General features: G+C 38.0%; 1 protein-coding gene across 3 annotated transcripts in view; it reads right to left on the bottom strand.

Moving 5' to 3' along the window:
- Positions 1 to 6024: 6024 nt before the first annotated feature.
- Positions 6025 to 15462, bottom strand: part of zgc:86598 (STKc_CK2_alpha domain-containing protein) — a 32223-nt gene continuing 22785 nt past the window's right edge. For 2 of the 3 annotated variants that reach the window (XM_053492275.1, XM_053492276.1), the window contains exons 8-13: positions 15137 to 15247; positions 11959 to 12060; positions 11537 to 11637; positions 11263 to 11411; positions 6769 to 6858; positions 6025 to 6628 (exon numbers count right to left, since the gene is read on the bottom strand). In XM_053492275.1, coding sequence (XP_053348250.1) covers positions 6522 to 6628; positions 6769 to 6858; positions 11263 to 11411; positions 11537 to 11637; positions 11959 to 12060; positions 15137 to 15247 — 660 coding nt within the window. In that variant the 3' untranslated portion in view covers positions 6025 to 6521. The remainder of the gene's footprint in view (positions 6629 to 6768; positions 6859 to 11262; positions 11412 to 11536; positions 11638 to 11958; positions 12061 to 15136; positions 15248 to 15462) is intronic. The other variant, XM_053492277.1, reaches the window with a different exon arrangement.

The raw sequence follows: 15462 nt of genomic DNA on the forward strand, positions 1-15462 counted from the left end.
GTGAAACTAAGGACCATGCAAATTGACACTTTTATGGTCTCATGGATTATGGACTATCTGACATGCCGTCCCCATTATGTCAGATTACAAAACTGCATCTGACACATTGATCTGCAGCACTGGAGCTCCTCAAGGGACTGTTCTGTCTCCATTACTTGACGACCCTGTGGTGGTTGGATGTATTAAGGACGGTGACATCTCCGAGTACCAGTCTGTGGTGGATGGTTTTCTGGTGTGAGCGTAATCGCCTACAACTCAAGAAAACGAAGGAGCTGGTGGTCGACTTTAGAAAAAGTGGAACCCCTGTGACTCCGATATCTGTCCAGGGCGAGACAGTGGACATGGTCTCTGAATATAAATAACTGGGAGTGCATCTGGATAACAAACTGGACTGGTCAGTTAACACATTGGCACTCTATAAGACAGGACAAAGCCGGTTGTACTTTCTGAGAAGGCTCAGGTCTTTCAACATCTGTAATACCATTCTTTGGATGTTTTATGAATCTGTTGTGGCGAGTGTCATTTTCTATGCTGTGGTCTGTTGGGACTGCAACATGAAAGCGGCAGGACATAGAGCTGGACTCTGTTGATGTCGTGGCAAGGAGGAGGATTCTGTCCAAAATACACACAATCTTGAACAATTCTTCTCACCCATTACACAGTGTTCTCTCCGACCAGAGAAGCAATTCCAGCCAGAGACTGATCATGACCAGGTGTTCTACAGAGCGCCACAGGAGATCTTTTCTTCCAATGGCCATTAAACTATATAACTCATCTCTGTAACGCTTTCACTAAGAGATAGGGACTGTCAGTAGTTAATGCTCAATAATACTTTCGGACACTACTGTTCCCACAACTCAAGATAAGTTCCAAGTCCAAGTGCAATATCTTATCAGTACATTTGTGCAATATTATTTTCTATTCACTTATACTACATTTCAAGTGCAATATTATTAATTATTATAAACAATTATTATAAATATTATGAAATATAATAAATTATATGTTTAGTGCAATATGTAAAAAATGTGCTATATTTAATTCTAATGCTTCTATTTATTGTATTTTTTTTAAAATTTTTATTTCTTGAATTTTAAAGTACTTTTTTTCTTGTCTCGAGATTTTTTTATTTTTATTAATCAATGCAACTGTTTGACAAAGACAAAGCAATTTCCCTAAAGTTCTTTGAATCTTGAATCTTTAGCACAATATGGCCATTAGCACGATGATGACGACCACAATGTCATCGCCATTGCTCTGATAATGTTGTTTTACAGTTTTTTCTTGATTGCTAAAACACTATAACTATTTTGAACTAAAATTTCAAAACCATAATACAGTGGAACCTCGGATTACGAGCATAATTTGTTCCGGAAGCGGGCTCATATTCCAAAACACTTGTAAACCAAATTTAATTTTCCCATAAGGAATAATGGAAACTCAAATTATTCATTCTACAGTCCAAAAAAATAAATACATAAAATTAATTAATACAAAACATAAAGTAAAAATAAAACAAATTAACCTGCACTTTACCTTTAAAAAAAGTAAAAATAAATCCCGACAGATAAGTGTTTCCCTTTGCGCACGCAGGCGCTGTGTGTGTACACGCACATTACACACACACACACACTCTGTTTTACACAGAAACTCTGCTCTGTTGCGATTCTATATTACAATATTTAAACAAAAAGAAATACAACTCAAAATGCATAAAGAGAAATTAAGAAAACACAGCAAATAAGATTAAAATGTTTAACATAAAATATATACAAATAATAATAATAAAAAACTCAACCAGATATAAAAAACTATGAGAAGAAATATGTTTTTAGTCTGGTTAAACTCTTTAACAATATTAGAGTTATAACTGCAAAGGCACTAACTTCTCTAAGGTTGGAGTCTGGTCAGCGTCTGGTCAGATGATCTGAACGTCCTAAGGGGTGTGTTGAAGTAAAAGTTGAGAAAGGTACAAAGCCTTCATGGTGTCACAATTAAGTAAAAAAAAACAAACAAACAATTAAACAGGCTGATGAAGCCTCATAGAAATTAAAAATTTGATGAATTAAAAGCATATATCACATTCTCAAAAATAGGCTTGATCTTTTTAGCCAGAATTCTCAGCTAAAAGAAACTAGATCAGGGGAACTCGGAGAGATGATAAATCCAAAAGTCACTGTCACAGTTTTATTTTAATTTAGATTAAACAATTTCATGCATATCCAATCTTTGATATCATCAAAAACAGGCCAGAAGGAACCTGGGAAAAAAGAAGTGCACTTTTGCCACATTTTGGTTTACCAACCTAGTGTGAGATTCTCATTATGAATAACAGCAATTTATCAATCACTTTCAAAATATGGTTCTTTAATTAAAGGTGATTGCTATTACTGTGTCTTAAAGAATCTCCCCAAAAGCACGTGAAGATTTGAGTCTTTCATGATCACTGAATCTGCTACTCAAAACTCTCCACTTTCTATTGTTTACCTTACCATTTATTGTACAACATCTTCAATTAGAGTTGTCGGTCCTCTAATAAATGTTTTGGTCTGACAATTATAAAAATTAATTTGTATCATTAATTAATTATATTAATTAAGCTGCAAGCTGGTATAGTCAGTTTTGACCACTATTCATTCAAGGTACAAAGTGGATGAAAAAAACATGGATACATGTTTATCTTTTTTAATCAACAAGCTAGCCAGATAACATTCAATTACCTTCCCACCTCTGTGATATGTAGAGCGAGTGTTAGAGATTTAGCAAGTAAATGTGTGGGTGAAGTGTTAGGTACATAGATCAGCCATACAGTAACATTATGATAACTTGCTTAATATCGAGTAGCTCCTTCCAAATTTGTTACTTCACCCACAAGTAAATGTGTGGGTGAAGTGTTAGGTACATAGATCAGCCATACAGTAACATTATGATAACTTGCTTAATATCGAGTAGCTCCTTCCAAATTTGTTACAGTAGCTACAGATATAGTACCCTGTGCCAGTGGCACCTGAAAGTGGGTGGGTATATTAGGCAGTGTCTTCAGTTTTATCCCTGAAGTTGATGTGTTGGAAACAAAAAAGAATGGGAAAACATTGATTTGGGTTACTTGACAAAGGACCAGAATGTGATGCCAAGAGGACTGGGTCAGAGCAATTCTAGCATTGCTTGTGGGATACTCTCGACCAAAAGAAGTGCAAGGAATTAAAACCGGTCAACCAACAAAAGAGTCATGGACAGTCAGGATTCACTGATGTGCATAGGGAGTAAGGGCTAGGCCATGTTATGAGGTGGTCATAAGGTTATTGCTGATTGCTGTGAAATGTCACTTAGTAAAAAGTACTGCTGGGTTGACTGTTGCTATGAGCAGGCATGCTGGAGATTATGCCCTGACTTCCTAGTATTAACTAGTTAAGACAGTATTATTTTGTATTAGTAAATCACAAAAATCATAAGGGATTAAAGTCTCCCAAAAGTAATGATTTTTGTTGTTCACAAATCAGTGTAAATGTGTGATAGTGAGCACTTCTGCTTTGCTGAGATAATCCATCCCACCTCACAGGAGTGCCACATCAAGATGCTGATCTGACATCATGAGTAGTGCACAGGTGTACCTTATACTGCCCACAATAAAAGGCCACCCTGGAATGTGCAGTTTTTTGCTTTATTGGGGGTCTGGGGCCTCAGAACCGGTCAGTATCTGGTGTGACCACCATTTGCCTCATGCAGTGCAACACATCTTCTTCGCATATATTTTATCAGATTGTGGCCTGTGGAATGTTGGTCCATTCCTCTTTAATGACTGTGCGAAGTTGTTGGATATTAGTGGGAACTGGTACACGCTGTCGTATACGCCGGTCAAGCACATCCCAAACAAGCTCAACGGGTGACATGTCCGGTGAGTATGCTGGCCATGCAAGAACTGGGACATTTTCAGCTGACAAGAACTGTGTACAGATCCTTGCAAAATGGGGCCGTGCATTATCTTGCTGAAACATGAGGTGATCTTCATGGATGTATGGCGCAACAATAGGCCTCAGGATCTCATCACGGTATCTCTGTGCATTCAAAATGCCATCAATAAATTGTACCTGTGTTCTTCATCCATAACAGATGCCTGCCCATTCCATAACCCCACCACCACCATGGGCCACTCGATCCACAACATTGACATCAGCAAAGCGCTCACCCACACGACGCCACACACACTGTCTGCCATCTGCCCTGAACAATGTAAACTGAGATTCATCCGTGAAGAGAACACCTCTCCAACGTGCCAGACACCATCGAATGTGAGCATTTGCCCGCTCAAGTCTGTTACGGCGACGAGCTGGTGTCAGGTCAAGACCCCGATGAGGACGACGAGCATGCAGTTGAGCTTCTCTGAGACAGTTTCTGACAGTTTGTGCAGAAATTGTTTGGTTATGCAAACCAATTGTTTCAGCAGCTGTCTGAGTGGTTGGTCTCAGACGATCTTGGAGGGGAACCTGCTGGATGTGGAGGTCCTGGGCTGGTGTGGTTACACGTGGTCTGCGGTTGAGGCCGGTTGGATGTACTGCCATATTCTCTGAAACGCCTTTGGAGACGGCTTATGGTGGAGAAATAAACATTCAATGCACGAGCAGCAGATCTGGTTGACATTCCTGCTGTCAGCATGCCAATTGCACGCTCCCTCAATGCTTGTGGCATTTTGCTGTGAGACAAAACTGCACATTCCAGGGTGGCCTTTTATTGTGGGCAGTTTAAGGTACACCTGTGCACTACTCATGATGTCAGATCAGCATCTTGATGTGGCACACCTGTGAGGTGGGATGGATTATCTCAGCAAAGCAGAAGTGCTCACTATCACACATTTAGACTGATTTGTGAACAATGTTTGAGAGAAATGGTAATATTGTGTATCTGGAATGAATTTTAGATCTTAGGTCCATCTCATGAAAAATCAGAGCAGAAACAAAGGTGTTGCGTTTATATTTTTGTTGAGTGTATATATATATATATATATATATATATATATATATATATAAAAGAAAATCTCAAAAAGTATTTGCACTGATTGGGAGCAAACACTTCATGTATCGTACAAACGCACCCATCACATTGTGCAATACAAAAACATCCACAGACTTTACATCTTATTTTCCCTCCTAAAACTGTAATGACTAAAAAGATCCTCAGCAAATCTGCTGCAACTCAGTTGAGGTAAAAATAAATAAATAAACAACCCACTCTTCAGTGACAATACAAGATTTGCCTGAGGACAAAAAGCAGCAAACTGTAACATTAAGTAAGATTGGCAACTAGACAAATAAAAGAGCAACTTACAATACATATAAGCAACATAGACACACCTATTTTAAATCTTATTATAAAAATGCACTATGCATAAAAACAGTATATAATTTGTTACTGGTATTAGATAAATTGCACTTACTCAGGATTATGCATTTATGAAATGGTCCGTTTTATTGTCAATAATTTAGCATTTTATTAAAGAGTTTATAAGCTGTTAATTGCCATAAATAATCACGGTTGGATTATCTCAGTACATAAACTGGATTATTTCTTGTTATCTTATGCGATAAAAGATTATTTTCCAACTTTATTAGGCCAGTAAAAGGAATAATCTTCTTGGCAAAAATGTGTTTTTGGAAATATGTCACAAGTGCACGCTATGAAGCATTATTAAGCGTTTTCAAACAATTATGTATTAATAAGATTAATGAACAAAGTTGATTTTCAATTGGAAACTAGGCCAACTGTTCTCTTGACATTAAAACATTAACAAAAACAAACATGGACCTCACTTGCTAGAATAACAATAATAAATAGATATTTCTCCTTCTTAAAGCAAGCTTATTATTAAACAAATTATCAATCTTTCTAAGATTTAGATGTGGAGCCCAACTTATTTCATCGCTTTTTATATCAGAAATACTGTAGTGCATTCACATCAGTGTAGCAAGGATGCAGACAATGGCATCTAGAGGATACAGTCAATAGACATAATTAGCTCATGACAAGCACTCGATGAGGTACAAAAACAAACAGATTGTACATTCTTCACTTTCTTCACTGTAAGCGTTGTGTTACATTTTATACGATCATATTTTGGTATGCTTTAGAGCCATATCAATTTCATACCAGATCCAATCCTAATCAAAACTAGTAAGTATGAACAATGAAATGATGTAATGACGTACAGGTCCTTGCACAGAGACAATAGTGGCATGGCGTGATGTAAACAGGGGTACTATATTGAAAAATTTTAAATCAAATCAAAGCAACAAAAATTAGGGACATATAAAATTCACTTTATTATCCGTTTTTCTTAATTTCTACAGTGTAGGTGCTTCTCTAGACACTTCATAAAATACAGCAGCTACATTTCAGCTGGACACTGGTGTGTGCCCAAATCTTAATGTATACTTAGTGAATAGAAATAAATGAAAGAAAAAAAAACAAATCCATCCTTTTCATGAAAGTAAAACAAGGCCTGTAAACAAAGAGTTGAGCAATCCTCATCAGGGTTGAGCACCAGCAGCAGCCGGGACTTGTGGGGGTGAAGGGATGACAGGTGAAGCAGTAATGTTGGCCAAAGGTTGAGACGATGAGATGGATGTGACACCTCCTATACAGCAGAATGGACTAGAGTTGAACATGACTGTTTAAGGACAACACAAGCTTAAAATCCAACTTTGTAAAGTGTAGTTATCATGTAATTGGCGTAATGTGAAAATTTATCAGATTTAAATTTTCTGATGACTGTACCAGTCATAATGCTTGATGTGCTGGCAGGAGTGGAGCCAGTGGAAAGCCCAGACGCAGAAACCAACCTTGCCTGATCTTTTACAATGGGATCTGTGAAGGGACAAACAACTTTGTATCAGGAGACAGGCTACAATTGAAACGGTTAAAATTTGAGGATTTGTTCACCACTAAACAGTGTAAAAAAAAAATTCACAACATTACGTGAGATTTCTGCATTAACCAGTCCCCAACCTACATTAATGCGGTTTAAAGCGTCTAAAAAAAATTAAAGAAAAAAAAAAAAGACAAGAATACTTGACAGGACAGTAGTGGATCATTAACGCCCTCCACAAAGAGAAGAAGTCACATAAGCTGGTAGATTAAAACATATGCATGGAAAGTTGAATGGAAAGTAAAAGTGTGGTTGGAAAAGGTGCACAGGCAACAGGGTTTGCAGCCTTAAGAAGATGGTCAAGCATAGCTGATTCAAGACCTTGTGAAAGCTTAAAAAGGAGTGGAGTGAGGCTGGAGTCAGTGCATCAAGAGCCACCATGCAAAGAAGTCTTTAGGAAATGGTCTAAATAAGTTGCTGGTATCAAGCCACTCCTAAACCAGAGATAACATCAAAAGTGTCTTACCTGGACTAAGGAGAAAAAGAATTGGACTGTTACTTAGGTGGTCCAAAGTCCTCTTTTCAGGTGAAAGTAAAATTAGCAATAAAGGAAGAATGAAGAGGTATAGAATCTAAGTTGCTTGACGTCCAGTGTGAAGTTTCCACAGTCAATGGATGTCTGCACTTCCTTCTGGCTCTCCCTTTTTAGTTATGCTGTCATATTTAGTCTTGCCGGAGTCCCTGCTTGCACTCTGCACTAAATAGAGTGTCACATTCACCTTATACAGTGTTCGACTGTGACCGTACCTAACTTCCATCTTTCTATCTCTTTTGCTCTCTCCTATCTCTCTCCCATTTCCTCTACCTATCTCTGTCGAGCTATTCATGTCGCTCCTGAGCCGCCATTGATTCAGACCTCCTTTGCCCTCTGTCTTACTCGTCCTGGAGTCCTGCTTCTGGTTGGAGATCTCATCACATGGATGCCCCGTGTGGTCTGCCTGGGATGCGTATGGTGACTGGGGATGGCTCCACTTTTCCATGAAGGTGGTCCTGTCCTCGACTGATGCAGACAGTTGTTCTCTGAGGACTTGTGACTTTAGTTGCTCAATAGGTCAGGACTGGAATTTCTTACAGTCTACTTGAGCCTCCAGGAACAAACCGGACTTTAATCTTACACATCTCCTCTTATACTGAACTTCCAGTCTTGCATAATATTATGCACATTAATACATGCTATCTGTTTTCACCCAAATAAGGATGGGTTGAGTCTGGTTCCTCTCAAGGTTTCTTCCTATTACCATCTCAGGGAATTTTTCCTTGCCACTGTCGCCGTCGTCCTCGGCTTGCTCATGAGGGACAATCATATAATTTTGATTCATACACATTTCATATAAACTTAATTCTTTTGATTGTGTAAAGCTGCTTTGTGACGATGTGAATTGTTAAAAGTGCTATACAAATAAAATTGAATCGAATTGACTGATGACTTGGGTGGCATGTCCCCTGCTGTTTTTTTTATCAAGTCAAAAATCAACACCACTGTCTACCAGGAGAGTTCAGAGTACCTCATGCTTTCATCTGCTAACAAGCTATATAAAGATTTTCTGATTTTCTTTTCTAGCAGCAACTACCCACAGATTTAGGACCTGCCGACAGGGCTAAAACTACTTTTAACTGTATTCTGTACAATGGTATTACTGTGCTTGATTGCCCAGCCAACTCGCCTGACCTGAACCTTGAATCTCTGGGCAATCAAGTCAAGCCAATAGGAATATGAGAAATATCGACTTGACAACACAGATGAGCTGAAAAATGCTATCAAAGTAACCTCAATAATGCCTCAGCAGTGCCACAGGCTGATCACCTCCATGCCATGCCTCACTGATGCAGTCATTTGTGCAAAAGGAATCCAGAATTTCCATATTGCAAATCCTTTTTTAAACGATGTTAAGGAAATATTCTAATATTTGAGATACGGTATTTTTATTTACTGGCCAATCAAACATTAATATCATGGTCAGCAAACCAGTTAGTCGTAGTTTTTTTCTTTTGGAAAAGGGAGTTGGCATCTCTTCCCTTAGCAGCCAAATATAAATAATATCTCCTTCTAGATGGCTGTGTTAACTTTGGAGTTGAGAAAACACAGTGGACCAACATCAGACAGATGACATGGCAACCCAAAGCACCATCCGTGGAAGTTTCATACTGTACTTCAGGTAACTTGGACTCTGTGCCTCTCCACTTTACCTTCAGACTCTGGGACTTTGATTTTCAGAAAAAACAAAAAAGAATTCCATTTACCTGAAAAAAGAACTTTGAACCATAGAGCAAATATTCAATTATCTTTCTAGTTATTCCAGGTAAGATACAAACGTCTATGTTTTTGGTTCAGGAGTGGCTTGATACTATAAATACAACAGTTTTAGTCCGAAGATGTGTGTCGGTGTGTGGTGGCTCTTGATGCACTGACTTCAGCCTCATACACTCTTTGTGAGGCTCTCTCAAGATCTTGAATCCACTTTGCTTGAAAATCTTCTCAAGACTGTGGTCATCCCTGTTGCTTGTGGCCCTTTTCTTACCAGACTTTTCTCTTTCAATGTTCATAAAAATGCTTCGATACAGCACTTTATGCATAATAAATCTAGAATGCTAGAAAGTTAAGTTAAGCCTTTATTTGTCACATATACAGTCGTGGCCTAAAAAGTTTTGAGAATGACACAAATATTAGTTTTCACAAAGTTTGCTGCTAAACTGCTTTTAGATCTTTGTTTCAGTTGTTTCTGTAATGTACTGAAATATAATTACAAGCACTTCATACGTTTCAAAGGCTTTTATCAATAATTACATGACATTTATGCAAATAGTCAATATTTGCAGTGTTAGCCCTTCTTTTTCAGGACCTCTGCAATTCGACTGGGCATGCTCTCAATCAACTTCTGGGCCAAATCCTGACTGATAGCAACCCATTCTTTCATAATTCCAGGCCATGGACCTAAAGTTTCAACGTTTTGGTCCCCGAGCCACTTAGTTATCACTTTTGCCTTATGCTGCTCCATCATGCTGGACAATGTGTTTTTGGGCAAAATTGTGAGTGAGCCCACTCTATTGGATGAGAAGCAACCCCACACATGAATGGTCTCAGGATGCTTTACTGTTGGCATGACACAAGACTGATGGTAGCGCTCACCTTTTCTTCTCTCTCCAAACAAGCCTTTTTCCAGATGCCCCAAACAATCGGAAAGAGGCTTTATCGGAGAATATGACTTTGCCCAGTCCTTCACCATACTTTCTGCAGAAAAATCAAGCTGTCCCTGATTTGTTTTTTTTGTTTTTTGGAGATAAGTGGCTTCTTTGCGGCCCTTCTTGACACCAGGGCATCTTCTAAAAGTCTTCGTCTCACTGTGCGTGCAGATGTGCTCACGCCTGCCTGCTGCCATTCCTGAGCAAGCTCTGCACTGGTGGCACCCCGATCCCGCAGCTGAATCCTCTTTAGGAGACGATCCTGGCGCTTGCTGGACTTTCTTAGATGCCCCGAAGCCTTCTTAACAAGAATTGAACCTCTATCCTTGAAGTTCTTGATAATCCTATAAATTGTTGATTTAGGTGAAATCTTAGTAGCCACAATATCCTTACCTGTGAAGCCATTTTTATGCAATGCAATGATGGCTGCACGCGTTTTGCAGGTCACCATGGTTAACAATGGAAGAACAATGATTTCAAGCATCACCCTCATTTTAACATGTCAAGTCTGCCATTCTAACCCAATCAGCCTGACATAAAGATCTCCAACCTTGTGCTCGTCAACATTCTCACCTGAGTTAATAAGACGATTACTGAAATGATCTCAGCAGGTCCTTTAATGACAGCAATGAAATGCAGTGGAAAGGTTTTTTTTGGAATTAGGTTAGTTTAATGGCAAAGAAGGACTATGCAATTCATCTGATCACTCTTCATAACATTCTGGAGTTTATGCAAATTGCTATTATAAAAACTTAAGCAGCAACTTTTCCAATTTCCAATATTTATGTAATTCTGTAACTTTTGGCCACGACTGTACATTACAGCACAGTGAAATTCCCTCTTCGCATATCCCAGCGATACAGCACCCCTGGCCACCCCAGCGTAACTGGGGTCGGAGCGCAGGTCTGCCATGATACAGCGCCCCTGGAGCAGTTAGGGTTAAGGGCCTTGCTTAATGGCCCAACAATGGCAACCTGGTGGAGCTGGGGATCAAACCACAGATCTTCCGATCAGTAACCCAGTGCCTTAGCCCTCTGAGCTACCACTGCCCCTAAAATGCATGAGTGTTTCACCTTTTAAATTAAATTACAAAAACTAAAGACTTTGACAATATACATTTTTAGATGCACTGTATATGTAAAGCACATGTATGTGGGACTCACAGAAGTATGGGTGCTCCATGGCCTCCTGAGCTGTGAGGCGTGCTTGATGGTCATAACGCAGAAGCTTGTCCAGAAAGTCCAAGGCTTCTGTACTGACCAGATGCTGGTTCTCACTGTGCACAAATCTCTCCCATCTCTTCCTGGAATGTCTAAAGGAAAAGAGCACAAAGTAGGTAAATTTAAGAAGAAAAAAAATCTTAATTGTTACATTTATTACAAACAGGGTCAAAAATAAATATTGTACTACAGTATAAACCAAATGTTCAAGTTTTACCTGCCGAGTATGTCATTAAACCGTGGATCAAGTTCTATGTTGTATTTGTCAATATAGTCATATAGGTCTTCTGTGCCCAACACTTTGGCAATTCGAACAAGCTGTAAAAGTAGTTATTTTAGCAAAAAAAGTAAAGTAGCAAATAATGCACTACTGCAATAAACACTAGTCAACCTTGAGAATTATCATAATTCTATGCCAATTACCAATATCAATGCCTTGGTTCATTCTGCTTTAAATATATGAGCAACAGTATTTTTTTATTCGTTCCAAGAAGCCAAAACACATTTGGCTGTTTAGTGAGTTAAAACAAACTTTTTCAAATAAACATTCAGTGATCAATTATAGAAAAATAAAAAAATCAAAGCTTCTGGACTTTCAGAGATAAAGAATTATTAATACCAAGTACACCAGTCTCTCACCTGATCATAGTTGTCATGGCCATGGAAAAATGGTTCTTTCCTGAAAATCATACTGGCCAACATGCAGCCTAAACTCCACATGTCTAAACTGTAGTCATACATCTGCCAATCACAAGAACAGAATAAACATTGATTTTAATCTGCCTAAACTATATATTTTGTTGACATGAACATTCACAATTAAATCTACAACAATACAGTATATTAAAAAGATTGACTTAAATGAGAGTAAAATACTCATCAAATTATGAGAGACTGACGATTTTGATTCATACACATTCACATTACCTACAAACTTAAATTATTCTTTTGATTGTGTAAAGCTGCTTTGCGACAATGACAATTGTTAAAAGCGCTATACAAATAAATAAACAAATAAATTACAGGCCAGTTTTGATAAAATACACAACCCAATCTGAAATACGAAAGCAGTCAATCTCCACCACAGGAAGAAATACACCGACTAGTATTGCTTATGATGAAAAAAAGTTGTTTACATAGTCCACAGTCAGCTCCATAAGAATTTAAACAGTAACACAATTTATTCCTCTTTACAACACTACAAAAATAAAAGTGTAGACTTTTAGCTTTAATTCAAGGGGATTAAAGTCGTTTTTCTGCAGAGTCAAACTAGCCATCACAAATATTAAAATTATATTTGATACTTCAATACAAAATCTCTTTGTCAAAAACTGAATACTGAAACCCATTTGTCTTATTTAATTTTATTTGTTTTAACTAAATTAGGTCGCTAGTGAATGATAGTAAACTGGTTTATGGCGCTCCACTGATCTCGAACACCACCACCCCCTCCGGACAGCTTGGAGAAAATGGATGCTGAGGTCTTGAAATTAAAGATTCTTTGATTATTAAAAAAAAGACATCTTGTGCAGTAAACAAGTCTGCTTGCCGATCATTTCAGCTTCCTTAAAAAAAAAGATACAATAAGTTTTAGTTGGACTAAAAGGAAAATTATGAATAAAGTTGTGGTGTTTCACTCCGAGATAGATCAAATGAGGACCAGGATACAGGATATGGAAGGCATAAGTCCAGACGTGGTCAGACAAATCAAACTTTACAGTCTGTGATAACTGGTTTAAAAACAGAGATGGCCGTGCTAAGAGGAAAATGTGAAGGCATGGAGGGAAGGATGAGAAGGGGCAAATTCAGGATAGTTGGGGTAGCTGAGATGAATGGATCAAGGTCTACTGTGTTTGTTTCAAAGCTGCTGATAGAAACACTACAAATGAAAAGGAATGTGTTTGTGGACTCTTCGCATAGAATTCTGGCTTCAAAAAATTGGATGGAAAACCGCATCATCACTGCTAAACTTCACTATTACTAAGACTGTACCGAGGTGTTGAGCCTTGCGCACAGTCAGGCTCCGCTAAGATTCAATGAAGAGACAGTTGCCATCTTTCTGGATTATACTGTGAGCGTTGCCAAGGCCAGAGCTGCATTCAGGGAGGTTAGAAAATTACTAGGAAGCTGGGCGCTGGTTTGGCATCCTATACCCAGTCTATTTATGCATTTCATAAGACCGAAATAAAAGGTATTCAAATATGCTGAAATTTTTTTTTAGATGAACCAATTTTAGAGGAAATCAGGCAAAAAATAATACAGGGAATTTTCTCATCTATTTTGCCTTAGGCATGGTGTAATTTAAGATTGTACATTGTTTACATTCGTCAAAAGATCAGACTTTCTAGAATTAAAATTGATGTACTGTAGATTCCACATGTGATAGATGCAGCCAGTATGCATGTTTTGGACTAAAACTGTTCTCTTTTGGCTAAGGAGACTGAAACTGACCAAATGGAAAGACCCTACACCAACATTTTGCCACTGGATAAGGAAAGTGATCTTAAGCTGGAAAAAATTAGATATACAGTTAGTGGGGCCTACTGGAACATTTTATAATATCTGGCAACCTTTCTTAACTTTTGTTGAGGAAATTAATGTAGACAATATGGTATTGTAAAGGCTGTGGGGAATATTATTTATGCTATTATTTTCTTTTTTACAGGCATCTAATTGGTATAGTATCCTTATAATTATGTCTGGTGTTGGGGAGATAGGAAGTTTGAGTCCAGAGAGTACAGTGTGTTTTCTTTTGCTGTTTTTTTTGTTCTTTTTATATAGTTTGAAAATAAATACCTTGATAAAAAAATTATAATAACAAAATCTGTAACACAAGAAGGTGTGTAACAATTGAGTAAATCCTTCACTACCATAATGAAAGTGAAAAGCCTGAAGAGTTTTAAAAAAAGTCAATTAAAATATGTGAAAATAACTTTGCTCAACTTTACAAAGACTTTTCCATCTTTCAAAAACAATTAACAGGAAAAATCACTTTGCTCAGTATTTAAAAAAAAAAAGAAGAATGACAGTTGTGCATAATCCTGATTGTGTAATGATGTAACCTTTCAACATGAAGCTATTAAATTGGCTTGAGTTAAAATGTATACAAAAAACCACTTTCATGTAAGGAAAACAACATTGCATTTTTACAATAACATTGTCAGAGGTGGCATATATTAGGGAGCATTTGAACATTCAGTTCTTGAAGTTGATATGTTAGAAGCAGGAAAAATGGGCAAGTGTAAGGATCTACGTGCCTTAAAAACGAACAGATTGTTGATGGCTAGACAACTTGGTCAGAACAACTTCAAATCAGCGGGTCTGCTGGGGTCTTTCCAGTATGAGACAGAGAAGGCACTTAACTGATGTGTGAGGAAGGCTGGCCTGTGTACTTCTATCCCACAGAAGTGCTGTACTGTAGGTCATACTGCTGAATAGTTAATGTTGGCACTGATAGAAATGTTTCAGCACACCCAGTGCATGACAGCTTGCGGTGCAAGGTACTGTGTCGCTGCAGAAAGGTTCTCATGCTGCCCTGTATCCACCACTCAAAGCTCCTACAATGAGCATGTAACCTTCATAGATGGATCACAGTGCAATGAAAGAGAGAGGTCTGGTTTGATGAACCAAGTGAATTGTCCTGTGTGCGTATGTTTGCACCTTACCTTTACACCAGAAACAAGTAAACACAAAGGTATACTCTGCGTATATACACCGTATATATATATATATATAAAAAAATTATAACCGAACTTTAAAGCCTTTAAGTTAACCCATGACACACTTTTTTTTTTTTAATTACAGTCCCAACACAAACCTGGTAGTCAACAAGCAGTTCAGGTCCTTTAAAATATCGGGAGGCCACTCTGACATTGTACTCCTGACTTGGGTGATAGAACTCAGCCAGGCCCCAGTCTATCAGACGAAGCTGAGAAACCAAACAAAAAAAGTTATGGTATGGTTCTTAAAGAAACTTGGAACAAAGGGTTTAATAATCTTGTTTTACTGGTAACTTTGCACGGTCTGCATGACAATGTATGGACAAATGTTTACACGAATGCTGATCCAATGTGTGTTTACAAGGATTTAATAAAAATAATTTTACAACATGCATAAATGGTTCTGCCGGCATTGACGAAATAA

The sequence above is a fragment of the Clarias gariepinus genome, chromosome 3, assembly GCF_024256425.1.
Source record: "Clarias gariepinus isolate MV-2021 ecotype Netherlands chromosome 3, CGAR_prim_01v2, whole genome shotgun sequence".
In the NCBI taxonomy this organism is placed as follows: Eukaryota; Metazoa; Chordata; class Actinopteri; order Siluriformes; family Clariidae; genus Clarias; species Clarias gariepinus.